The sequence below is a fragment of the Phaethon aethereus genome (assembly GCF_964289735.1).
Source record: "Phaethon aethereus genome assembly, chromosome: 3".
NCBI classification, from domain to species: Eukaryota; Metazoa; Chordata; class Aves; order Phaethontiformes; family Phaethontidae; genus Phaethon; species Phaethon aethereus.
In genome coordinates, this window is record NC_138576.1 from 222790 (window position 1) to 250212 (window position 27423).

The 27423-nt window shown below is 50.6% G+C and overlaps 1 protein-coding gene across 1 annotated transcript; it reads left to right on the forward strand.

The window, feature by feature from the left end:
* Positions 1 to 1109: 1109 nt before the first annotated feature.
* Positions 1110 to 27292, forward strand: PPM1G (protein phosphatase, Mg2+/Mn2+ dependent 1G; the record flags this gene model as incomplete). The annotated part of the gene is made up of 10 exons (XM_081997165.1): positions 1110 to 1229; positions 6836 to 6905; positions 18942 to 19027; positions 20949 to 21081; positions 22584 to 23053; positions 23488 to 23625; positions 24418 to 24652; positions 26120 to 26249; positions 26563 to 26665; positions 27098 to 27292. 10 exons carry the CDS (start codon positions 1110 to 1112, stop codon positions 27290 to 27292), a joined length of 1680 nt encoding a protein of 559 aa, XP_081853291.1.
* Between the last annotated feature and the right edge of the window lie 131 nt (positions 27293 to 27423).

The following is a 27423-nucleotide window of genomic DNA, read 5'->3' on the forward strand; positions in this document are numbered from 1 at the left end:
GCGCGTCGCTACTCCACCGACAGGCCGTCGCCGCCAACCGCCGCGCTGCGTAAACGCGCCGTCCGGGGCGGGGCTTCCCGCCCAACGGCCAATCAGAGCCCGAGAGCGTGCCGTCAGCCCCCACGAATTGGCCGGTAGGCGGGGCTCCGGGTATATAACATGTTAGGGGGCACCCGCGCGCTCAGTGCATAAAAGGCCGTGAAGGGGGGCGGGTGGAGCGACTTGTCCTCGTGCGCTAGCCAATGAGAGCACGAGAGAGGGGCTGTGAGGCTCCACTGATTGGTCGGGGGGTGGGACTCTATTTATAAGGGGCGGGGAGGGGGGAAGGGGGCGCGCCGCGCCCCGCACTGCGCGAGGGGCGGTGGGGGGGTCCGCTCGGCGCCCGCAGGCCCGCTATGAGGCCGTGCGGCCCCAGCCGGGCGGGCGACAGTGGGGCCGCCCCACGCCACAGGCGGGCGGTGGTACCGCCAGTCCCGAGTCCCCTGTCCCCCCCCTCCCCGCCATAAGATGAGCGTGCTCGAAGCGCGGCTGCCTAGGGCGGCCAGCACCTTCGTCTCTCCGGGGAGACAGGGCGAGCTGGCCTCCGAAGGGCTGTCCTGGAGTGCGGCCGGGCCGCACCGGGCCCCCGCGAGGCCGCGGCACGGGGAGGAGGGAGCTGCAGGGCAGCTCGCGGCCAGCGGCGGACAGTCCCGGGCGGGGCCCGTGCACCAGCTGACAGGCTGGCGGCGGGAAGCGGCGGCCGAGCCCCACAGGCCTGAGGGCACCGAGCGGAGCGCGCTCCCGGCCCCTGTGCCGCGCTAGCCGCCACTCGTCTCTATGGTAGGCGCTTCCGGCCCCTGTGCCGCGGCCGCGCAGGCTGAGCGCCGTCCCCCCGTGGCGACTCTATAGCCCGCGCTTCCGGCCGCGCGACTTCCGCTCGGCGGCTCGTTGGTGGGTGGTTCTGCCGCCCTCGCTGCCTCGCCGCCTGCGCTGGGCCGCTCGCGCCCGCCGGTGCCGCCCGGTACGGTCTGTTCGCGCGTGGCCCGGCTGCCACCGCACCCGCCGCCGCCCCTCAGCGCAAGGCCGCCGCGCCGGGGGCCGGGTCCGCCGGCGGAGGCCGCCGCGGCGCCATGGGCGCCTACCTGTCGCAGCCCAACACGGTGAAGAGCTCGGGCGACGGGGCCGGGCTCGGGCCGCGCCCGCTCCACTTCGGCTTCAGCGCCATGCAGGGCTGGCGCGTCTCTATGGAGGTGAGCGGGGCACCGGGCGCGGGCCCCGGGCGGCCGCTGGCCGGCGGGGCCCGGTGGCGCCGGGCGCGGGCTGCCGCGGAGCCCTCGCAGCCGCGGCTCCAGCTGCGAGGCTGGCGGGGATGCCGCCTTCTCTCCCGGCCCTTCCTCGCTGTCCTGCGCCGTCAGGCGGGCGGCGCGGCAGCCCCGCCGGCGCCCACCGGAGGGCCGGGCGCTCCGTCCTTGCCCCCCGCGGGTGCGAGGCGCTGGGACCGCCGTGCGCGCGCCCTCAGAGCGGGAGGGGCCGCCTCTCCCGGTGCTACGTGGGCCTTGCCGGAATGCCTGTAAGCTGTCGCTTGTCCCGGCTCCCACAGTGACCTGCTGGAGGGTCACCCCACTTCGTGGGAGCACCGCAGGGGCTCTCCCCGAGAAACCCCCACGGGGAAGGAAAAACTTGAGTTACAAAGTGGCAGAAAGGACAGTGTGGTGCTTGGGCTAAAGCACTGAATGAAAACAAATGAAAAATCCTCAGGGAAAATCCCTGCTTTTCTTTCCAGGCAGAAATGAAGTGTCAAGCCTCTGTCTACTTTCTCTTTCCCTGCTTTTATTTTTCCCTAGGCAAATTTGTTGGAGGAATTCTCATTGCTGCTCTCTGTCTCCTGCAGCCAGTCCTGGCTTTACCACCCCATCAGCTAGGCTCATTATGGGGCAAATGAATTATCGCAAGATAAATACCTGGCTGCAGGAGCCAGGCGTTTGCCCATGCTGCTCCCCGTGGGGGAGTCTGTTGAAACTACTTTGTAAGGCTGCTTGTATACAGGCGATGTCGAGCTGCTGGGACTGCTTCTCTGCCTTGCCAGCAGTTACTCGTTCTTTGAATTTAACACCATTAATGTGCTGGCTTATTTTCCCTTCCAGGCAGCCAGCCAGCAAAGAGGCTAAATTAGATAAGGGTTAATATTGGTCCCTGCAGCCCCCCCGCAAGGCACATCTTCTCTGAACACAGTAAAGCAGCCTTCTAGTTTGTAGCCCTTTGGCTAATTTGGAGAGGGTGTCCCATTCAGACTGTCAGGGATTGATTTTTTTGCAAATACAGCTTCATGAGCTATACTCTCAGATACTTCACTGGTACTGAAATGTTAAAGCAGTCTTGCTGGTGACAAAACAGCAACCAGGTGCTTCCTCCTTTCTGTGTGCATCAGAGCTTTGTGAAGCCGTAGGCTCTAATTTCCAGGGTAGAAGAGGCAGGAGAACTGGAGCTTGTGCTCTTTAAGATACACTCAGAGTATGTGTGTGCTTAGCTGACTGTGACTGATAGTGCCTCAGCTGGTCCATCCCGGTGACCTCCGCAGGGGTGAAATGGTGTCACAGAGACATTACTGGAACATCAAGGTGATGTGCAGTATAATCTCTGCAAGGCGATTAGCTCGTTTGAGAGGCTGAATGCAGGCAGCGTTCTGGCATCCTTGGTGCACAGAGGCTGAATGTGTTTTAAGGACACGGGCTTAGATGAGGGAGAAGAGACAGTTGCCCCTATTTATAATACTGGTGGGCTAAAGTAGCCCTCCCCTCCCACAGGTGGGACATTGGCTCATAATTTCACTTACTTGAAGTCTCTTCTTGCTGCTGTTGACCTTTACAGAAATTGGATGAGGCCCAGAGCTTGCAGCTGTGTTTTCTGCACTGGCCAACATCTTTGGCTTATCTCCCTGTTGGCAGAAGCAATACTGAGGTCATTGATGTAGACATGGTTTAGCTGTGTTATCACAAGAAATGAGAAGGCGGCAGGAGCGGTTGTGTTACAAGTTGAACCTGCTGCAAATTGCTTCTAAGTCTGTGATGGGAGAGAAACATGTATTATTTCCCATACAGCTGAGCAGAGTTTGACAGTTCTGTTGTGTTTTCTTGCATTCCAGTGCTATGTGTTCTCTGTGTCTTGTCTCGTGTTTATTCCTTTTCTTCATGTTTAATTGTACTTCTGCTTTTCCATTAGACTTGGAGAAAGTTCTGAGCAAATGTGTATGCTTAAGGTTTTAGTTACGCATTGTGTTAGGGAAGCCAACCAAAGTGTACACAGGTGGTAGGACACAGGCATTTCTGAATAGCAGAAATTTGTGTAGAGGAGTTGTCTGTTGCCTTTAACTTACGTTTTAGGGTCCCCCCAAGTGAGGTAGGTATACAAGGCTCCGAAGAAATACTATAATAAAAATCTATTCTTCGTCCAGAGAGGTTGCAGTGTGAATAAGGAAATGTTTGGGGCAGATGAGGGACCCAAAGGATAAGGGTATGAAAAAAGTAGTGTTAGGTACTATGAGCAAATAAGAAAAGAGAAAAAGCTGAAGATGGCTTTATGGTACAGAGAGGAGTGCTCTGGGATACAGTGAAAGAAGCAGGAGGCCCTATGGAGGTAGTTGGATGGGGCCTCCCTGAGCTCTTTGGAACTGTTCTGGCCATATCTCCAAGACAAGACACCAGCAATCCCTGTGTACAGCTTCGTTTCACTTCGGGACTTAGAAAAAGAGTCCTTGCTTCAAACAGTGCGAGAGTTTGGTTCAAAATCTCTTCAAATGGAGATTTGTCAAATTAACTCTCAGTTTTGACTTTGCTAATTTCAACTGAATTTGATGTTTGATGTTTCAAACACAGTTTTTCAGTACTGCTATAAGAAGGACTGAGGTAGCTGGGGGAGACCTAGAACTGTGCCACCCTTGAGGGGAAGGCTAGAGAGCAGAAAGCTGCATCCAGGCTTTGAGTGCTTGCCTGGTCTGAAGAGCACAAGACCATGGTTGCTTAGAGGCCAGTTGCTGCAGACAGCAGGCCTGAAAGCAGGGATGGAAACTCGCAGCTGATAGCCTCCTGTGCTGGCAGCACAAGGTGGTCTTGGTGGTCCGCCAGGTGCTCAATGAACTGCTCTTAGTGTTGAAAATGCCAGGGACTGGTGTGCAGCCCGCCTTGTGGAGCCACTAGCGCTTGTGCTCAGAGCAGTGTAGAGCAAGCCCTGCGCGCAGCGCGAGAGCTGAACCGTCTCCTGCCAACACGTGCTGGCCTTGTTGTCTGCCCTCCTCGACTGCAGCGCCCTGGTCCGGGGTCAGGACTAGTTGCGGTGAGCGCTCTACATACAAACGGAGTAGAGAGACCGTTTTTGCTGCCAATATTTGGTTTCCTCCCCAGCAGCATTTGCATTACTTGCTCTAATTAAACTGCTGTTTAGTCACCTGGGACTTATCCCAGTTACTTTGTTGTGGTTTTGCTGTCTCACTAGCTTCTGTAAATGCTCTGAACAGTGAGCATAGAAATGCTGGTTCTTTGCTTAGTCTTATTTTCATTCGCTACCTCCAGTGAGCTCTCTGGTTAAATTTCCTACATTGTAATTCAGAGCCGGTTTTTTTCATTTTGAACTAAGATTGTAATTTGTCTGTTCAGACACTGTTTTCATCACAGTGTCAGGAGTTTCATCGCACTAAGTGCTGCATAAACTCAGAACGCTTCTTCTTCTGTTTTGCTTAGCACTTGAGAGAAATTGCAGGGGAATGGAGTTCTCATCTTATAAGACTGTGGGACTCCAGAGGGTGAAGAGCGCTTATCCAAGGAGTCCTACAATAAAAAAAATAGAAGAGTTCAACAGTTGCTTGGCTGTGCAGCAACTGTAGCTGTGTGTGTATATAGAAATTTTGGGTTATGGCTGGCACTATGGACACATCCAAATCTTTGAGCCAGCTGTCTTGGAGTAAGCATAGTGTCTTGGGGCAGCTGTAGCACACTTAACTTCAAGGTGATGAACTTGAACAATGACAAAGAGACTAGATCACGATGTTTAAAATAACACATGATTGTTCTTGAACAAAAGCCTGTCAGGTTGTTTGGCTTACAGTCAGGCTGTAAGTTGGTAGGTTAGGGCTTGAACTTTAAGGAGTGCTAGGAGATTAGTTGGGCAGGGGGAGGGTTTAAGAGAAAGATTCAGTCCATCAGTCAGTTCCAGGCTTTGCATTGGAATGGCCAAGTTTGGTTTGCTTACCCATAGGGCGAAAGAGGTCAAGGCACCCGGCTGTAAAATCTGGATGGTGCCTTCTTCAAAGTCTGCTGTTCTTGTGAGACTTTGTGGAGAGAAAGGTTGCTCAGTGTATGTAGCCTATATGTTGTTGATCTTTGTAGTTTGTGAGCGTGCGTAGGGAAAGGCTGGATGCAGTTTGGTATTTAAGCCCAAAATGCCCCTGGGACACACCTTCCCTCCGGTTTGCCCTCGGGGATTCTCAGGGGTTTCTGGACAGTTGCCAGAACCAAGAAAGTATGTCTTGCCTTAGGAAGTGTTACCTGGGTTTGTAGTTTGTTTTTGCACTGTTAGTTGACTGGTTGGTTGTCCTTTGCTTTGCTGCTTCAAAGACACTTGAGAGAATCTGGGCTTTTTGCCTCGCTTTTCAGGTAGCTGTGCCTGAGACCAGCAGTGCCTTCCTGGTGGGGGCTTAGAAGAAAGATGGGGACAGACTGTTTAGCAGGGTCTGTTGCGATAGGACATGGAGTAATGGTTTTAAACTCCAAGAGGGTAGATTTAGACTAGATATAAGGAAGAAATTTTTGACAATGAGGGTGGTGAAGCCCTGGCCCAGGTTGCCCAGAGAGGTGGTGGATGCCCCATCCCTGGAAACATCCCAGGTCAGGCTGGACAGGGCTCTTGAGCAACCTGCTCTGGTTGAAGACGTCCTTGCTCACTGCAGGGGGGTTGGACTAGATGGCCTTGAAAGGTCCCTTTCAACCCAAAGAGTCTATGTTTCTACAAAGAAAAGCAGAAAAGAGCCTTTGTCCCAAGAGAAGGTTTTCCAGCCCAGTTGCTTGTTCGCACTGGATGTGGTAATCCCGTGTCCTGCGAGGCTGCCTTTCATTGGGCTGTTCAGATAGACAACTGCTGCCATCTGTGACTGTATTCACCAGGACAAGCAAAGGCAAAGCCTCCAGCTGGTTGAAGGCATGAGGTCAGGAGGCTCCATATTTGACCTTCTGACTTTGTCAGTGCATCAGAGCGGCTTTTCAGTTTGCGTGGCTCTTACCTGGCAAGAGCTGGGGAAGAGAGCGTCTGTGGGAATGGCCGGACTCCATAGGCGACCCTGAGCCAGTTTCATTTGGCTGTGTGGGGGAAGTTGCCAGTGTCTTGGAACAGGTATAACTTGTATTTCTGTAGTTACATTTGGCTAGACAGCCCTCAGCTTGGGTACCATGTGCGGTACAGCACAGCTCGCTCCCTCGTGTTCCCTAAGGACTGTGAGCTACCGCAGTAACACAGGCCTTAGAAGTACTGTGAGCAGAGGGATTTGACTCTGGCTTGAGCTTGGCCATATCTAGAGTTGTTGTACTGAGCATCTGAAGGGGTTTCCAGTACAATCACATGGTGACAAGGCTGAGTTACTGCTCTAGCACAGAGAGCACCATAACGTTAAAGATCCATGCCCCCTCTTTGAAGATGAGTGCTCTCCAGGTAAGCTTTTGAAAATATGAGAGGAGGCTTGCTTACTGTTCTTGCTCTCCCTGCAGATTTGAGAATCCCTGTGTCGTGCTCAGCTTCCCTGCTCCTTTCTCCCTCATCTCTCTGGGGGTCTAGTGCAATCCATGTCATTCCAGACTTTTGCTCTCTCTTTCAGGACGCACACAACTGCATACCCGAGCTGGACAGTGAAACAGCCATGTTCTCAGTCTACGATGGACACGGAGGTAACTGCATCCACTGTTCTCTCCAGAGTCCTTCAGTGTGGCTCTTCTAGGCTGCTCAGTGACTCCTGGGGCAAGCATCTATCTATCATTAGAAATCTTGCTCCTTCTTGGGAAGCGTTTTCTTTCATAGATACCATCAACTAAGGTTCTCAAAGTTTCTTAGGGTTTCTAGAAGGAAGGCCATGGGTTGATATGAAGTTGAAATGAGATTTGTATTCCATCTTCTAAAACTTTTAAGAATGACTATTTTCTTGGTGAATAAGCTAGACAGGATAGCCACAGAAGAGTGGCAGTAGGAAAAACTACACGAGTTCTGGTGGTTGACAGTACTGGTTGCCCAAGGAAAGAGTGAAAAAACAGAACAGGCAGCTCCATTCCCTGACTTACGTTCCCAGCTTCCATTCCCCACTTCAGGGCCCCCTGAACTAGAGGTTGCAGCCGTTCGATCTTGTAGACACATTCAAGTCTTCTTGATGAACGCTTCATGAATTTGACTAATTGTGTTTTAAATCAGGTTTATAGGTTTGGAGATTACTTGCATAGGATGTTTTGTATAGAATTTTATTATTTATTATTTGAAAAAAAGACTTTGATCTAAATCTGCTGCCTGATCGTTTCACTGCAGTATCCCCAACACGAGAAATTGCAAATCACTGCATTAGCACTTTCATAATTTTGGACTCGATGTTCTTTCTTCCAGTTAGAAGAGTCCTAGACTTGTCTCTGGTCATAGAGCTTAATCTGTACTCTTAAATGACAGCAGCACGCATTTTCTGGCCCTGAGGTCAATTGACACAGTCTGGCCACACTGGTGCTATTAAGGTGTCGTAGCATTTAGCATCGTGTGGCTGCATTCAAACTGGCTCTTGGTCCCTGATTCCTACTACATCCTGAACTGTGTCCAGAAATTATGAGAGTGCTAACTAGCTTATGCCAAAATTGCACCATGGATCATTCTAGTAATTTTTAGCCTGGGTGATGAAATGCCTGGGCCGTGGAACTCATTAGGCTACTGCTATTGGACATAGCCATGGATTCCAAACATTATATTGTACCACAGCTCTGATTATGTTTGTCCTTTTTTTGGACATAATCTATCTCTGCAACATGCTTTTAGTTAGGCTGACTAGAATTGCCTATAGCTTTCAAGTTACAGATGCGCCGTGAATTTATTGTGACATAAATGTTTTCTGCTTTGTTCTTAGTTCCTTCCCTAACAATTCCTAACAACATGCTAGCTGTTTTGATACAAATAAACTGTAAGCTGACATTCTTAGAACTCTGTCCCCAGTTTCTTCCAGATCTTTCCTAAGTGGTAATAGATGGGTTTGAGTCCATCCAATGTGCATATGGAGGTTGGTTGTATTTTCTTTTTTTCATGTTCTTGTCTTTGTCAGCGAGGAATTTAATCTGCCAATATCACCTAAAAGATCAAGATCCTGATGTTAAATTTTGCAAATTATTTTCGTTTTGATCATCCCGAATGATCCATCACTTCTTAACTGACCTCTTTTCCAGATTATTTATGTAGATGTTGAGCAACATAAGTCTTCAGAGAACTTTCCCAGTGGCCATCCTCCATTTTCAAAGCTGTCTGTTTCTATCAAACATTACTTCTTTTCCCATGGCAGCTTAGTATGTAAAACATTTGATGATTTATTTGAAAGCTTTTTGGAAATCTGTATGGAGTAGATCAACTAAGCTGCCTATTTCATCCTGCTGTCATTGACTCTTTGAATAACATTGACCAGTTTGTGACATTCTCTGCTGTATATTTAACCCCTGCCCATCCTACCATATGTATCCATGTGTCTGCTAATTCTATTTTTATTACAATTTCCACTGTTTCCTGTATTCACATGCCAGATATGCTGGTCTGTAGTGTTGTGAACCCAGTTTCCACCACTCTCTGAGGCTTTTTAATTTTTTTTTTGTGTGATATGCCTTTCATTTCTCTGATAATGGAACAGATTCAAGTGGAAGGTTACGTATCACCGTTTGTAATTTCTCGCTTTGCGGTAGAACTGAGTTATCTAATTATGCCAACTTGTAAATAAGAGTTCAAGACCTTTTTTTGCAATAGTCCTTATTAAAAAGGTCAGCCTGAGTAGGTGGCTGACAAGTAGCTCTTCAAAAGATACAGTCTCAGTCTGAAGCATTTAGACTGAATGTTTTGACATTATTTTCCTCCTGAACTTCATCTTAGAAGTGTGCAGACACTCGAGTGGAGCAACTGCTGATATTCTGAAGACTATCTTTGAGAACAGAGAGATGATGGTTTGGTTCTGAAAGGCAGAGAAAGACAAAGGAGAAAGGATATAGGGATTTAGCAACTATTCAACTTAGTGTTGTTTCTTGCAGAAATTCAGAAACCATTTGTAAGCATGTAGCAGATATGAAGGTAAGCAGCATGTGGCAAAAACTGGTCAAGAATGAATAATACCGAACCAATCTATTCTTTAAGATCAGTGTGTTAGTTTATCAGCTAACAGGAAGGTGTATTTCATGTGTTGGGTTTTAGAAAGACTTTGTACACTCTTATGACATTGCTGTCAGTGTAGGACATGAAGTAATGTGTTTTGTCTTTTTTTTTTTTAAATACAATAGGAAAGATTCAAGATAGACATTAGGGAAAGGCATTAGTGAGAATGGCAAAGTATTGGCATGGTTAGCTAACTTGTAGTTTAGATTTACAGTGATCGAATCTCTACAGCTCTTCCTAGACAAACCTTATCAGGAAGGATATGAATATAGTTGAACCTGACTCTGAAGATCGACTTTTGCCCATCCCTACTTTTGCATGACTTTATTGATGCATTAGTTCTTTAGTTTGAAACAATTCCTCAGATCTCTCCCATGTAAAAGAAGGTTTTAGGGTAGGAACCTGTCTGAGCTTTATTAGCTGCCAGTGCAAAGAATGAATTTAGCTTTTCTTTGATTCCTTGCTCAGCTATCAACCTTAAACTCTCCAGTAAGCTTCGCGCTCCAGGTGGGGTGGGAAAAGTTTTTATTATTGTGCTCCTTGAAAAGGGGAAGGGGGCAGGATGGGCGTTTCATATTTAGCCTTCCATTTTACTCATCAGTTTTTCTTTTATGTTTTCCCCCTGTGGACAAGACTTCCAGTTTTTGAAAGATGCTGCTGTTTTTTGCATTCTAGTAGCCTTCTCCGGTTGCCTTTTTACTTGCCCTGGCCTCCCAGCCCCAAATCTTGGAGAATGATGTACACGTACTCTGCACCTCCAGTGTGGTGTTTTCTGATCAATTTCTGTAGCTGTCTACACATGCTTTATCCTTTTAGCTGTTTCTTCTAATTTTGTTTTAATAACTGTCTTCATTTACATGTAGCTCCGCCTTTTCAGAGGTCAACATTATCATAGTGAGGTTTGCTTTTTGCTCCTACCAGGGTCTTTAATTTGAATACAGCAAGCCCTGTTGTAATTTTTTTTCCAGTTTGTATGCAGAGCAATGGTTCTCTCTTGCCCTGTCCTTGGTCGTCTTGCCTTCTGGTCTGCCTTAGCATTCTGTGTCCCTGTCGTTGTCTCAGGGTGGGAGTTAATAGTCTGGTTTTAAAATTTTTCTTTTCCTGCTTTGGCATAGCATTCCAATCCATAGGGATTCTGTGACACTTGTTGTTAGCTAGTTTGTTTATTTGACTCTAAGCTTTCTTTGTTTTATATTCAAATGGTGTGTATGTGTCTAAATACAGATCCAATCTTGGAGTGGGATCTACTGTCAGCCTTGTGAAGATGAGATAGGATGGGTTTGTACATGTATCTCTGCTGAAAAAGATTTGATCTAGGAACCTGTATCTCTGGAGGCCTTTTTCTTGCCTAGGTTTCTGCCCTGGGGCTGCTGCCTGTTCTTGTCTTCACATGTCATATTCAAGTCTCTGCTCCTGGAGACAGAAATCATACTGCAGTGAGATTCCAGCTGGGTCTTAGGTACTCTGGAGCCAGCCTTGCCTGAAATGCTGAGATAAATTGACTTTGTTCCATATTTCATCTAAATGTGACTCCTGCTTTTAAAACTGAATCAGATGTAGTTTCTGGCAGTGGCATCTAGCCATGCAGAAATATGCTCTGAGACCTGAACTTCCCCATGTATTTTTTCACCTTTCTGCATGGTCTTTCAGACATACTGGAAAGTCCACGTGCTCTTGCAAACAAAAGCAGTCTCTTTTTATAATTTTGTAGGAGCATAAAAGTATGCACTCTGGAGAGCCCTCCAGATACTTACTTTTTCACTGAATTCAGTGGTACACATTATATATTTTACTTTAGCCTCCTGACGACCTTCCTACTACTGCATCTGTGTTGCATTAAGAAGGAAATGCAGCTGAGGCTTTGGCATTACTTGGCTGGATGCTAGTCCTCTAGAAAACTTTAATAAAATGATTCATGGAGAGTTTTACAGTGGGTTTCACACTGGAGATGGTGGAAGATGTGATCCTGGATTTATTGTTGTTATGTATTATGGTTATATGTGAGTAATTGTATTCTCGAAGTGTTCAACACCTGAAGGCTTTTGAAGTACCCAACAACTGAAGGCACTCCACACCCAGGCGTTCCAGGGCCTGCATTTGTAGCTCTGCTTCTCCTCTGTCCTGCTTCTCGGGGAAGTGTGAAGTGGAAGTTGCGTTTGGTGAGGTTTTCTTTTCCCTGCTGTCCTAAAACTGTCAGCACCAGGACTCCTGTTGCAGCTTAAAATGTGTCTTGGAGTGTGTAGAGCCTTGTCTGGAAGTTAAAAGTGACGGACTTCATTCCTCCCGCCCTGGGGAGATAGTCCTGTGGTCTTGCCCACCTTGGTGAAGGGAAGAGCCTGTGTTGCAGTTCCTCACACTTACCTTGCTGTGCTGTATTGTACTCATGCAGTCATTCTTGCCTTGCTCGAACAAAATTGTTTGTTTTCTGGGTGTTTGCATCTTTGGAAAATTCATTCTGTTTTACTGCTTTGCAGGTCAGTTTTGTGCTTCAAAGAGTTCTTCTCAACTTTTACCATTTTGCTGGAAATGTTGTCTCAAATGCTTGTTACAGGTGAGGGCAACCAGGACTATTTGCCGTAGGTCTGCTTGGGAAGCTGTACAGCCCTGAGCACTTAATTCATTGCTGACATGATTTTGAAGCTTCTAGTCTGATGCCCAGGTGAGCATGAGCGGTTTGGGGAATATTTTATCCTCGTGGATTGTTTGTTGCTTCTCTATCGATCCGTAATAAGAGGGTAAATTTGTGTGTATAACACAGTAACTGCAGAAGTGAGGGAAATTTTAATTTTGAGACAACACTGTAGTAGGTGAGGCACCATCGAAGAAGTCAGGGCAACCCCCAGTATCAGCACAGGCTGGGGGTGAAGGGATGGAGAGCAGCCCTACTGACAAGGATTTGGGAGGGGTACTGGAGGATGAAAGCTGGACAGGAGCCGGCAATGTGCACTTGCAGCCCAGAAGCCAACCGTGTCCTGGGCTGCCCCCAAAGCTGTGTGGCCAGCAGGGCGAGGGAGGGGATTCTGCCCCTCTGCCCCGCTCTGGGGAGACCCCCCTGCAGTGCTGCGTCCAGCTCTGGAGCCCTCGGCACAGGAGAGACATGGACCTGCTGGAGCGGGGCCAGAGGAGGCCCCAGCAATGCTCCGAGGGCTGGAACAGCTCTGCTGGGAGGACAGGCTGGGAGAGCTGGGGGGGCTCAGCCTGGAGCAGAGAAGGCTCCGGGGAGACCTTAGTGCAGCTGCCAGGGCTTGGAGGGGCTGAGGAGAAAGATGGGGACAGACTGTTTAGCAGGGCCTGTAGCGACAGGACAAGGGGTAACGGTTTTAAACTCCAATGTAAGGAAGACATTTTTGACAGTGAGGGTGGTGAAGCCCTGGCCCAGGTTGCCCAGAGAGGTGGTGGATGCCCCATCCCTGGAAACACCCCAGGTCAGGCTGGACGGGGCTCTGAGCGACCTGCTCTGGGTGAAGATGTCCCTGCTCACTGCAGAGGTGGGACTAGATGGCCTCTAATGGTCCCTTCCCACCCAAACCCTTCTGTGAGTCTATGAAATCAGTTTTTGTAATTACCTGGCTCTTCAGCCCTGCTGCTGATGCCTTCATCCCTGCCCTCAAATGGAGGATACTTGATTTTTAATGAAGATGAGACCTTCATAAAATGTGGTGGGTGAGCCCATTTGGCATAAGTGTAGCCAAATCCTGGAGTATGTTACATAATGAACTGAAAGGAGCCATTAGCGAACGCCGGGTGATCACGCTGATTGCACCCAGGCTAAGCTGCAGAAAGGGTCCCTTGCACAGCTGGCCCTGGTACACACAGCCCTCTCCATGCATGGGTCAGGACGTGGCATGAAGCAGAGCTGCACTACTGCACTCTCACAAAGGCTCTGTCAGTGAGAAAAACCTGGTGGGTTTCTTGCTGCGACAGGTACAGAAGTGCTGAGATGGTATATTTTAGTACATCTGTTTGCACGTAGATGATTAATTCCTTGAGCCGGTTCGGTTTCTCTGGCCACTGTGGCAGCAACGTGCTTTGGGTTACTATCTCAGCTTATAAAACCCGTCAGATCTCACTGGGACTGCTGTGCGAGCAGCTAGACCCTGTTAGATGGGAGGATGTGTTTCAATGGATCATCTTCTGCAACTGGAGGACTCCCAAAGGAGAATCTTGTTTTTCTAGATGTTTTGGTTAAAACACTGTGAGCACCTTTGTGTCCTCTGCGCAAGGGAGATGGTACTGCCAGGACCAGCTCTGCTCATCGAAGGTGGCCTGCTTTGAGGGTGAGCTGCAGCCGGTGAAGAGAGAAGTGTAGGAGACTGGCAGCAGAGTCCTGTGTGAAGCCTGGTCAGTTTGCAGCAGAAATGTCTTTTGTGATACCCGTGCGGGAGCTGCACAGGAAGCAGCAAAGGTTTCTTATCTTCTGTGGCACCTACAAACTCTCTTACAGTAATTTATCTGGGTAGCCACAGTCAGGCACATCAGAGATTCACGGATCACTATTTAATCCCAGTGTCCCCGTTTCAAAGAAATGGCTTGTTTCCCTGCCAAAGCTTTTCATACCGGGGCTGGCTTCCTGCTTCCGCAGTGATGGAGCAAGACCCTTCTCTATTGCGTTGCTTTGCGCGGCGCTGCCCAGCCTGTGGAAAGCATCTTCCCGCAGGCTGCGCCCCACCCCACGCTCTGCCTGCTTACCGGAGATATTCTGGGGCCAAGGCTGCGAAGCTGTCAGTGGCTTTCTCACATCAAGCTACTTGTTGCCGTGAAGAGAATCCCTTGTCCCTAGCCGTGGCAGAAAGATTACAACGTTCAGTCATCTTTTCCGTCTGGTGGGTGATCAGGTGTCCACACCGGTATTATTAGATCGGTCAGCTGCTTCCAGTAGCACACACTGCACAGAGCTACTACCTCTGCTACCACCCCCTCCCTCGCCCTGCTGGCCACGCGGCTTTGGGGGCAGCCCAGGACACGGTTGGCTTCTGGGCTGCGAGCGCCATTGCTGGCTCCTGTCCAGCTTTTCACCCACCAGGACCCCCAAGCTCTTCTCCACAGCACTGCTCTCAATCCCTTCACCCCCAGCCTGTGTTCTTCACCTGAACAACTTGAACGGGTTGTTCAGTACCCAACCCGGGGCAGGACCCTGCGCTTGGCCTTGTTGAACCTCATGAGGTTCACATGGGCTAATTCCTTGAGCTTGGCCAGGTCCCTCTGGATGGCATCCTGTCCCTCAGGTGCGTCAGCCCCACCACTCAGCTTGGTGTCATCTGCAACCTTGCTGCAGGTGCACTCGATCCCACTGTCTCTTTTACTGATGAAGATACTAAATCCTACTGGCCCCAATATGGACCCCTGAGGACCACCACTTGTCACCAATGTCCATCTGGCCATCGAGCCATTGACTACCACTCTCTAAATGCGACCATCCAACCAATTCCTCATCCACCCAACAGTCCACCCATCAAATCCATCCCTCTCCAGTTTAGAGAGAAGGATGTTGGGGGGACCATGTCAAAGGCCTTACAGAAGTCCTGAGGGATGACATTGGTAGCTCTTCCCTTGTCCACTGATGTGGTCACTCCATCATAGAAGGTCACTAGGTTGGTCAGGCAGGAGTTGCCCTTGGTGAAGCCATGCTGGCTGTCTCGAATCACGTCCTTGTCCTCCAGGTAGCCTTAACACAACTTCTAGGAGGCTCTGTTCCATGATCTTCTGAGGCACAGAGGTGACGCTGACGGGGCGGTAGTTCCCAGAGTCCTCCTTGCTAACTTTTTTGATAATGGGTGCAATGTTTCCCTTTTTCCAGTCTCCAGGGACTTCACCTGACTGCCAGGACTTTTCCAATATCATGGAGAGTGACTTGGCAACTACCTGAGCCAATTCCCTCCGGTCTCGGGGATGCATCTCATCAGGTCCCATAGACTTGTGCATGTTCAGGTTCCTCAGGTGGTCTCAAACATGCTCTTCTCTTCCAGCAGGAGGGACTTTGCTCCTTCAGTCCCCATCTTGTAAGAGATGTCAGCACTGTTATGCTGGTCCAGATTGGGCAGGCGGGGATGATTGCAAGTTGGAAGAGAAACTGGGGGAGATTGCAGCTGCCCTCTGCAGTGACCGGCAGTTGTGGCAGTAGCCCACTGGACCTGTTCCCTGTCCTGTAGTTTCTGATTTGGAATTAGCTATATCTGCAGTTTTCCTAGCTCTTCTCCTCCTTGGACTCCTGAGGCATGCTCAGTGCACCACCTTGCTTACTGGTCAAGCCTTTATGCAGGAGTGCATCACCATCATGTCTACGTCTCAGCTGAGGTGCTGGCCAAGTCCTGGAACTTGCCTGGAATAGCTCTGCCTATGGTGGAGCCTGGTGGCCCCACAGCAAACTGCCCTGGCCACCTTTGGGCCAGGCTGGTCAGCTCAATCCCTGTTGTACGAGCGAGGACGTAGCAGCTGTCGGTGTTCTCTGACAGTGCTTCAGGGCTACCGCTGTGTGCCCTGCTAATTTATACTCTAAATAAAAACCGCCTAAATGAAAGGATGCACATAGTGCGCTCCTGGCCTGTTGTTCCAGGACCATCTCATAGAGCATTTGGATCCGCTGGGTGGTTTTCTGCCATGGTCCAAAACTGTGCACATGTTTTTTCTGTGGCCATACCTCTCTGAGCAGCCCCTGCTCACTCCCCCAAATTCATCAAGTGATCTGGAAGACCTATCACTGTCATTATTCAACACTCCCTCCATCTGTATCCGCAATGGTGTGGCCAGCAGGAGCAGGGCAGGGATCGTGCCCCTGGACTCAGCACTGGTGAGGTCACACCTCGAATCCTGTGTTCCGTGTTGGGCCTCTCACTGCAAGGAGGACGTTGAGGTGCTGGAGCATGTCCAGAGAAGGGCAGCGGAGCTGGGGAGGAGTCTGGAGCACAAGTCTGATGGGGAGCGGCTGAGGGAACTGGGGTGTTCAGTCTGGAGAAGAGGAGGCTGAGGGGAGCCCTCATCGCTCTCTACAACTACCTGAAAGGGGGTTGTGGTGAGGTGGGTATTGGTCTCTTCTCCCAACTAACTAGTGATAGGATGAGAGGAAATGGCCTCAAGTTGTGCCAGCGGAGGTTTAGATTGGATATTGGGGAAAAAATTTCTGTACTGAGAGAGTGGTCAGGCATTGGCACAGGCTGCCCAGGGCGGTGCTGGAGTCACCATCCCTGGAGGTGTTCAAAAAACGTGTGGACGTGGCGCTTCGGGACATGGTTTAGTGGGGATGGTGGTGTTGGTGTGATGGTTGGACTTGATGATCTTAAAGGGCTTTTCCAACCTTAATGATTCTGTGACCTATAATTTTCTGACAGAAATTTTGTTTTATTTTGGCTCTTTGATAAAAATGTTACAGTATCCTCTGGAGCCAGTCCTTCAAGACTGCATATAAACACATGTTCTGATGTGTTTCTTTGTTCAGTTTCATCTCCTGACTGGTAGTTGGCAATTCCTTAATCCATTCAGCATGTGCTGTCTCGAAAGTTTAACTTTTTAAGCAAAGTGCTGTCTTATATACATGTATGTATATGTAAGTTATATATAATATATACGTGCAAGTTATATACCTTACCTAAATCTGTTATATCAGCATGCTTAGTTTTATCAGGCAAAATCACAATGTCTTTAAGAGCAGATGTTGAGTTGAATTGTCAAGATCTGCTTCCATAAGCCCACGTCAATGGACATTAATTGTCTGTCCTTTTCATTTGAGATCCTATATGAGCTGGCCAGTGTTTTATTTTTCTGCCAGGTCTGTGGGTGTCAGGTCACCTTGGTATTCCTTTTCAAGTTCTCATTAAAATGCTAGGGTCACCTCTATTTCTCTCTTAGATCACTATATACTCCCACTCTGCATTTTTGAGAGCACAGTCAGATTAAAGCTCAGTCTCCTTGTTGTGTAGATCCACAGCATTGAACTTTTTGCAGCACTATTTTAACAGCAACCATTTTGCAAGGTTTCTGTTCTTTGTCAATGGCCACTTGATCCCTTTTCTGCGGGCACATTTGAAAAGTCCCTTGCCTGCTGTTTCTTCTTTCTCTCAAATCTCTCCACCTCTTCACTTCCCACTACATTCCCTCCGCCTCTCCCTTTGCTAAGCTGATGGCTAGCTACTTCCCACCCTTCTCACACTTCCCCTTGATTCCCCTGCTCCCCTTTCCTTCACAGAGCTTTGCTCCTGTGTGCGTTACCTCCCGTCGTGCCCAGCAACCTGCACGGCCTCTGGCCGGCTGGAAGAAACGGGGGGAAGCTGGGATGTGCTAGCAGGGAGATCGAGCGTTGAGCGGCTGTTACAGCTCTGCTGTAAAAACCGTCCTTCTGTAGCCGGGAGGGAGGGAGCACGCGTGACACTCTCGCCTCACCTGTAGCCGCAGGAAAGCCGGCAGCGAGCAGAGGGGCTCTCGAGCGCGATGCTCAGCGCACTCGTACTGCCCCTTCTCTGCCCTGCGGTGGGGCACGGCTCCTCCGGCCTGGCCCTGAACGCTCCTGGAGCCTGCAGCTGGACCCCTCCACCCGCCTGCGCTCTGCCCTGCTGCCCTCTCTGCCACCCTCCTGTGGCTGTCGTTCAGTTTGTTTCTCAGTTTCTAGCTCTGATTTTTCTTTCTCATGACCTGTGGGCCAGGTTCCTACGCCCTACGTCTTTCTTTGCCTCATATATAAACCGAAGCTGCTAGACGATCTCTTGCAAGTCACGCTGTTCTTTCTGGTGCCCCTTGCTGAGATGAACTACAGAAATTCGCGATGCCTCACTCTGTTTAATCTTGTCTCTTAATAGCACCTTCATGATCACAAAAATTGTCTCCCGTGTTCTGTTGTGTACTTGACAGTATTAATTACTGAGCTGCTGGAACGTTTCCAGCTTTTAAAAATCTTTCAGCTGCTCTAGGAGCGGGTGCTTGGTTTGTGGTGTTGACCATCAATCCAAGTTCCTGTGTGCTCTTGGCATCCTGGTGCTCTGGCCACCATTCACTCATGCCATACACACACACACCTCCCAGGACCAAGATGACTGCTCTGCCGACCAGAACCCCTGTTTTCCCAAAAGCCTTATCTCAAGGCTGTGGCAGCATATTTTCATTGGTCTAGAAGACACATATAACACTTCTTGTGCTGCTCATCATGTGTGGGAATGCTCTGAGAGAGAGCTTACATGGACCAAAAGCTTCCCTTTTCCCCTGCTTGTTTGTCCCCACACTTACATGTGAAAATAGAGCTTTCTAGGTAGGATGGGCCTAAACAGTTGGCCTAAGTGCCAAAACGGGTGTAAGATCTGTTTCAGGAAGCTTATAGCATCCGCCAGACCTGGTGCGTAGGAGCTCGTTGAGGATAAGTACCAGGGGATATCAGTGAATCCTGCTGTTCTGTAGGTGCAGCCTGCTGGGAGGTGTGAGATCCCCAGCAGTCTGTTGCTGCGTGACTTTTACATGTCTGGGTTAGTTCTGGTTTGTGTCCCCAGATTTGCCTCAGGAATTTGGTTGCTCAGGAGTTTATTTTGCTTCTGAGAGGACCAGCTTCTTCAAACGATTTCTTGCTCTCTTTTCAGGAGAAGAAGTTGCCCTGTACTGTGCCAAGTATCTTCCTGAGATAATTAAAGACCAGAAGGCCTATAAGGAAGGCAAATTGCAAAAGGTAAGAATCTAGCTCTGCCCTGGAACAAGCAGGCACCAGTGCAGAGGAAGGCCCTTGTTTAGGTTCCTAATACTTGGGTGCAGCGCCCTGTCCCTCCAAGGCCTGTCTGCCATGTCTTCCATTTTAATTTCCCTTCCTTGTTTCTAGGAGTGTACACCAGGTGCTGATTGTATTTTCAAGATAAACCTCCTTCTATTTTCCAGCTTTCTTTTTCTGCCCTTTTTTTTAAATTTGCAGGCTCATTGCAGTCAAAGATGTGGGCTGGTTCTTTGAGCATTTTTGGTGGGATGTTTGCGGGGGGCGGGGGGGGGAGGAGTAGCTTTTGTCAGAGGTGGGAGGTTAGTTCATGTCTTGCTTCCACCAAGCGATCCCTCGGTTGCAATTCTCCCTCATAGTACTAATGCCTGATCTGACACTGGACATCCTGTGGGTTGGTGCTGGAGTCTGTAGCGGTGCGGCTGAGGGGAAGGCAGTCCCTCCAGAGCCTCCATTTACATCTAGACTGAGGACAGCCTACGGAGCAAACTTCAGTCACTCTGTGGCTCTTGCGCTAGGCTGAAACACCCAAGTATCGTGCTTTGCTGATCCCAAGCTGGCTGTGCTCGCTGTGGCTGCCGTAAGCGTGACTGCTGGGCAGAGGAGCCTACACGCTGAGCCATTGCCCGCGGGGACATTGAATGTTGTCCTGTCCCCCTGTGGGTGCCAGCAGGGCTTGTGGCTCAGAGTCCCGTAAGACTCTCCTAGAGAAGCTGTGGGAGCGCGGCCCGGGTGAGCAGGCAGTGAGGCGTGTTGAAAACCGGCTGCACAGCCAGGCCCAGAGGGTGGTGTCAGCCACACAAAGTCTAGCTGGAGGCCAGCAATGGCCAGTGTGCCCCAGGGGTCATTACCAGGTCCAGTCCCATTTAACGTCTTCACTGATGATCTGGAGGACGGGGCAGAGCGTACCCTCCGCGGGCGCCGCCGAGCTGGGAGGAGCGGCTGCGTGCCGGAGGGTCGCGCCGCTCTGTAGCGCGGAGGGTCCTGGACAGGCTGGAGAACGGGGCTGACGGGAACCTCCTGAAGTTCCGCAAGGGGAAGCGCAAAGTCCTGCCCCTGCGGAGGAGCAACCCCACAGCACCAGCATGTGCCGGGGGCCACCCAGCTGGAATGCAGCTCAGCAGAAAAGGCCTCGGGGTCCCGGTGGGCGCCAGGTTGACCGTGAACTGGCAACACGGCCTCGCTGCAAAGGCCGCGAATGGCGTCCGGGGCTGCGTTCGGAGTGTTGCTGGGAGGTGGAGGGAGGGGATCCTTCCCCTCTGCTTGGCTCTGGTGAGGCTGCACCGGGAGTGCTGGGGCCAGCGCTGGGCTCCCCAGTGCAAGAGGGACAGGGACAGACTGGAGAGCCCAGGAAGGGGCCAGGAAGGTACTGAAGGGGCTGGAGCATCTCTGCCGTGGGGAAAGGCTGGGGGAGCTGGGACTACTCAGCCTGGAGCGGGGGGGCTCGGGGGGCTGAATCCACGTGTGCCAACACCTGCAGGGAGGGTGCCAAGAGGACAGAGCCAGGCTCTGCCAGTGGTGCCCAGTGACAGGACCAGAGGCAACGGGCACAAACTGGACCACAGAAGGTTAGCTCTGAACATCAGGAAACACATTTCAGTGTAACCAAGCACTGGCACAGGTTGCCCAGGGAGGTGGTGGAGTCTCCATCCTTGGAGCTATTCAGAAGCTGTCTGGATGTGGTCCTGGGCAACCAGCTGTGGGTGTCCCTGCTGGAGCAGGGGGGTTGGAGAAGGTGGACCCCAGAGGTCCCTGCCAGTCTCAGCCATTCTGTGATTCTGTGTGGTGTGCATTCTGGAAGAGACTTGATTGCACAGCATGACACGCAGCCATCCTGTAAGGAACATGAAACTGTGCACACTCTCATGTCTGTGTTCATACATAGGCCCTGGAAGATGCTTTCTTAGCCATAGATGCCAAGCTCACCACTGAGGAGGTGATTAAAGAGCTCTCTCAGATGGCTGGGCGACCCCAAGATGATGAAGATGAGAAGGAGAAAGTTGCTGATGAAGATGATGGTAAGTCAGATGCCACTGAATAGACAGGACTGCGGCTCCCAGGACAGGGACTGAGAGCCTGGGTCAGTCTCCTTTAGCAGAAGGTTTTCTCTCCAAGTTTCTCAGTTAAATGTGATCTGGAGTTCAACTGACGCCCCTCAGCACTCTTATTGCTTTGGGCTGGTTCTGATTCTGAATTCTGATTCATTTGGTACCTTAATCCTATGAATAACAAACTAGTCTGTCACAGTTTTCCGTAGGTCTTCCTCCATGGGTTGCAGAGTTCTCAGATGTGTCAAGCAACCTCTGAGCTGGGAAGTGGGCTATGTTGTGAAAAGGAAATAGCATGATGTGCAGTGCTTAGCTCTCCCAGGCTGGTGGCAGACACCAGCTGCAGATAGGACTGAAGTAGGTTCCGGTCTCTTCAGCAATTCTTTTTCTCACAAAGAAGTAAATGTGCTTTTCCACCAGCAAGTAATTGCCAGACCATGAAGCCAGCGAGAAGGTGAATCCCAGGGTAGAATCCTGTGCTGCCCTTGGCTGAATATCTTGTGACAGCCCTTGAAGCAGATGTAAAGCAGTACCGTCACCTTGAACGCTGTGTGTTGGTCTGAAAATGCTGAATTTAGTTGCCCTCATTCTGTGCCTGACAGGGACAAAGTGGTTTTTTTGGTTCATTGGGGTTTTTTTTCTTTTTGTCCTGTACTTTCAGGAGTATTTGGGATGTAGGTGTTTTCTTTTTCTTACTTTGCTAATAAGCAAAGAAAATTATTATTTTTGGGCTTTATGATTATTTTTTGGGCTTATTTATGATTGGGCTAATCAGCAAAGAAAATGATAACCAAGGGGATGTCAATAAGGAAATGGTGGTCATTGGCTCATAGTTTAGGGAAGTCATCCTGTTTTGTCTCCAGTGTCCCACTTGGGAGATGCTGTACTCGCTGCCTAAAGCTATTCTGTCATCTGTATGTGAGCGTCTCATTACAGCTGGTTGGGATCCCTGTGGTGACCGAGGCCCATGGAGCAACTGCTATAAGAAAAACTCCTTGGTCCCAGTTGCAGTATTAATGAACAAATCTGCACATGAAAGCGGTCTGTCTGTTTCCCCCGCAGCTTCAGATGAGCCTGCGCTCGAGAAATACGAGGCTCTTTACCCTCCAACCTTACTCTAATTTAAAAGCTCTGTGCTGCCTGTAAGCCAGCCAGCCAGCGCCAGAGGCGGGGGCACTGGGGTGACGTGCAGACCGCATGCGTCGGCTGTGGCTGGAAGCCATTCCCCGGCCATTTGCCTGTTGCTCATCTGCAGCGCCTGGAAGCTGCGGGGTGGTGCAGGCTCGGCTGCGTTTTCTGTGCCTGCCAGTCATCTGCCTGTTGAGCGTTGCTGAAACCTGTCTGCAGCGTCAGCCTCCAGCCAGGGCAGCTCGCGGCTGAGCCCAGCGTGTGCTGCACAGCTGCTGCTGTGGTGGTGTATCCTGCTTTCTGACCCTCTTTGTCCTCACCCCCTCCCCCCTTTCCATTTTTAGTGGATAATGAGGAAGCTGCTCTTCTGCATGAAGAAGCCACAATGACCATTGAGGAGCTTCTCACACGTTACGGACAAAACTGCACCAAGAACCTCAAAAACAAGTCTTTAGCTCCAGCTGGGGAGAACGCTGCAGAGGGGACAGGCAAGCAGCATGATGGGGAGTCAAATATGAATGGAGAGGCTGACCCAGGGGAGCTTACCGACCACAAGGAGAGGAAGAATGGGAAGCCAGATGAAGAAATCACGGGTATTTCCTCCACCTCAGACAAAGCCAGCGCTGGAGGCAACAGCCCTGCTCTGCAGAAGCCTGAACTAGGCAAAGGTGACGAGGCCGTCACCTCTTCTACTGGGGAGGCCGGGCCCTCCTGCTCCTCTACGGGAAAGCCCCAGCGCACAACCAAATCCAAATTTTTTGAGGACAGTGAGGATGAGTCAGATGAGGTTGAGGAAGAGGAGGAAGACAGTGAGGTAGGAAACAGCACTGGGACAGAGTTGCCTTCTGGCTGGGCAAGAATGCATTGCTTACTGTGGTACTTGAGCTACGGGCCTCTGAAACATCCTAGGTGTGTCCTAGGACTAGTTTTTTCAGGCTGATACTTTGAGATCATCTCATGGGCGTGTCGGGGACTGTTTAGATAACCCCGAAGGAAACATACCCTCATCTGTGCAGCGGCCATAATGGATAGCCCTTGGTCTTGCTGCATGCACTATCCCTCCATTCACTGTGGTAGTTGAAACTCCTGCTCTGGTTGTAGACATCAGGTGTGGGGGAAACGTATCAGGTCGTCTCACTCTTCTGGGGCAAACTTATCATCTGTCCTCAGGATGGAGGGAGCAGCTGTCTGGGGAGGGCCCCGAGAGTGTCCTCTGTGACTCCTGGTGGTATCTTCTGTTTCTTGCAGGAGTGCAGCGAAGATGAGGATGGTTACAGTAGTGAAGAGGCAGAGAATGAAGATGATGAAGATGACACTGAAGAAGCAGAGGAGGATGAGGATGAAGAGGAGGAAATGTTGTTACCAGGCATGGAGGGGAAAGAGGAGGTGCACACCCTGTTCTTGTGTTCTGCAGCATAGTGGAGCCAAGGGCACTTGGGAGGGACTCAGCAAGGAGTTACTTCCATTCAGATGGGGATAAAACATCCCTCTTGTTCTCCTGAGGCTGAATATAGCTGCTGACAGCCTAACTTCATGCAAAAGGCTGAGGGATAGGGCATGGATCTGGGCAGCAGGTTGAGATCGGAAGAGGCTGACCCCACCTGCTAGGTTTGCTGTGCTTAGAAACTGCTGTGGGAGTTGGCGTGGAAGGAGAGCACAGAACAGTAGCAGGACTGCTCTGCTCCACTGCTGCTTCTGGACAGAGAGTTGCTCTTTGCCAGGCCAAGCCTGCGGCTCCTCAGCCCATGACAGTGCTGACAGATGGGCCAAGGACCCAGGATGTCAGGAAAAGGGGACTACAGCTTCCAAGGTGACAAACTCTCTTAGGAGAGAGGTCCTGGCTTGCAATGAGGCTTCTGCTTGAGTTGTGCTGGGGCTGGAATCAATGCCTTAGAGCTGAGGATGTAGCAGGACACATTGAACACTGGAGAATCCTGAACCGCTGATGCTTTGTGAGGTTGGAATGGATGTTCTGCTTGACCCTGCCTCTTAATGAACACACTCCTGCTGTTTCACACTTCTTCAGGCTTTTCTCCATTGTTCTGTGTGTGCTTAGGGGAAGAAGGGGTGAGACGCAGCACCTCAGAGTTTGGGGTGTGGTGGCTAGTGCTGGTTCCCTTATTGACCTGTTGTGGAGCAAGAGCAAGGAGCCTCAGCAAAACCACTTGTTTCTTGCAGCCTGGCTCTGACAGTGGGACAACTGCTGTAGTGGCACTTATCCGGGGCAAGCAGCTGATTGTGGCTAATGCTGGAGACTCTCGCTGCGTGGTGTCAGAAGGTGGCAAAGCTGTCGACATGTCATATGACCACAAGCCAGAGGATGAGGTGGAGCTGGCCAGGATAAAGAACGCAGGCGGCAAGGTCACCATGGATGGGAGAGTGAATGGTGGTCTCAACCTCTCCCGGGCAATCGGTGAGCAAGACGGGGTGAATGCTGGCGTGCCTGGCCTCAGAGTGCTGTGCTCGGTACATCCATGCTTCCAGCACGGGCAAGTTGCTAAGTTTAAGGAACAGTTTTTAACTGGACGATGAGTAGAACCTATTCAATATCTAATGTAGTGAGAGTTCAGTCTAATTAGAGAAGATGGCTGTGAAACTGGCAGACATCGGTGGGAAGCACCACCCAGCACCTACCAGGCTCCAGTGCAGGACAGGGAGCATGAAGCTTCCAAGGCTGTTGTGCCAACAGCTGCGTTGTTGGAAGGCACCTCGTATTAACTGTCTCAAAAACAGACTGTTGACTTTTGAACAGGATTTTTTCCTGTTAGGGGTTGCTGAAGGACCTTGGCATGTTGCTTCCTGGGGACCTAACTTTGTACCAGTTTGAGCTCATTTGTTCCTGGGCTAGCCTTGCCTTTTAATTTGCACAAACTCCATCCTCCTTGCTGCAGTGCTTTAGGCAGCACCTGATTGCTGTTTGTACTCATCTTTTGGTCTCTTACGAGCAGTGTTGGAGTAATTAATGGCTCAGGAGACTGGGAACATCTGTTAGCAGCCAAACAAGGTTTTGGCCCAGTCAGTGGCTACAGTCTGAGCAGATGAGGTGCTGGGAGGCATTAAGGAAAGGGAAGTGAGTAACACTGAGAATATACTGGGAAATACAAGAGATAGGAGGGAAGCGTCAGCAGCTAAGGGTGTGAGTGGAGAGTACGTGTGCAGAAAGACCAAAACCATTGAAATGATTACCCTAGGATAAAGAGATAAACACACATTTAGGATGGAAACTAGGAGTTTGTTTATCTAGAGAGACACCAGCATTTCCGCCTACTATTTTGCAGTGGCCCTTCCTAGGATGCAATACCAGATAAGCCTGATGAGGGTCAGTTTTCTCAAGTGAGCTTTGACTGCTGAGGGTTTGGGAAGACCTGAACCCAGCAGCATGATGGGGGCACTGCACTGAAATATCTGGCCCTGGACAGCCTGAGCTTCTGGGAAATGAGGATCTAGAGTTATCACGGCAAAGCCAAGCTAGTGCTGGGGTGAGCTGCAAATCCTGCTCTAAGACATGGGATAGCTCATCTCATGAGCACTGCTGCGGGATCTCAGCCGGTGTTGTCAGATGCCCTGTGCATTTGGCCTAGTGTTGCTCCAGGAACTGGGGAAGTGGCACTTGGTTTGGGGTGAGGAGATACTGAACTGGCAAAGGCACCTCTTTCCCATTGCATGGTAACAGCGTGTTGGGCTCACCAAGGCTGAGCCTTGGACATACAGCAGATTTCTCTCTCTGATGCACCCACAGCTTCATGTGCTCTGGCTGTGGGAGCACTGGCTCTGATTCTGCTGGGGTTGCTCTTTGGCAGGGCAGTGTTTCTCACTGTTGGGGGGTAAAGCAGCATTGCCAGGGCCCAAACACAGCAAAAAGTGATTCTTTTTGCTGCAGGTGATCACTTCTACAAGCGGAACAAGAATCTGCCTCCAGAAGAACAGATGATCTCTGCCTTGCCTGACATCAAAGTGCTGACAATAAATGACGACCACGACTTCATGGTCATTGCCTGTGATGGAATCTGGTGAGCAGTGAGGAAGCAGTTGTGCCTCTTGGGCACCACTACTGTGGTGTTTCTCTGGACCTGGGCTTCAGGAAGACCCAAGGTCCCTGGGTGCTAATCAGCCCTTTTTTCCCCATGGCCTCAGGGAGTTAAGTTGGGCCCCTGAGGAGCTGTTCTCAGCTGGAGGGACGTCACAGTGTGCTGAGCTCTGAACCCTCCTGTCCCTCACTGCACGCAGCCTTGTTCCCACCAGCCCCCGGCCACAGTGCGGCTCTCTCGGGACACGGGCATGACTGCTCCCTTCGCTTGCCCTTTTGACCTCTCCACTCTGCAGGAATGTGATGAGCAGCCAGGAAGTGGTGGATTTCATCCAGTCCAAGATCACCCAAAAGGATGAGAATGGAGTCCTGAGGCCGCTCTCCTCCATTGTAGAAGAGGTAAGGCCCAGAGCTTCAGGATCGCTTCAGCACGCAGTGTTTCTGCGTCCCAGCTTGGTGCCTGACTCTGCCCACCCTCTCCCTCAGACCGGTTTGTGCAGCACTTGGGGTGTCTGGGAGCCCAGGGGCTCAGTGCTGGCTGGAACAGAAGAGACACACCTCTGAGTTGGGACCCAGTTCCTTTGCCACCCTGACCAGTGTTTCTAACCTCAAGTTGCTGTCAAGTCGAAGGAGTTTCTGTCCACTTTCAGAAAACCAGGGCTGCCGGGGCTGCTTCTGTCCCTTGTCTGGTTGCCAACAGCATTTGAGCCTGGCCTGCACCGTTCTGGCCTGGCAGCCCCTCAGCTGCTGCCAGCGGCTGGAATAGGCCCAGTGCCTCAGGTTATTCACGTCTGTGCTCTCTGCTAACCTGTCTGTCCTGTCCCTCCTCAGCTGCTGGATCAGTGTTTGGCTCCGGACACCTCAGGGGATGGCACCGGCTGCGATAACATGACCTGCATCATAATCAGTTTCAAACCCCGTAATACACACCCACCTGCTGAAAGTGGGAAGCGGAAACTGGAGGACGTGGCAGCACCGGCAGAAGAGAATGGCAGCGACAACAACAAGAAGGCCAAGCTGGAATAGCAGGCCTCGCACAGGGACTTTGCTGTGTGCTCACCAGACTCTCGTTTCTTAAACACGCTGAACTCAAGACTCCAAAGTCTTGTCATTTTTTTAGCCTTAGCAGAGGCCTTGTTTGTCCATGTCCTGGTTGG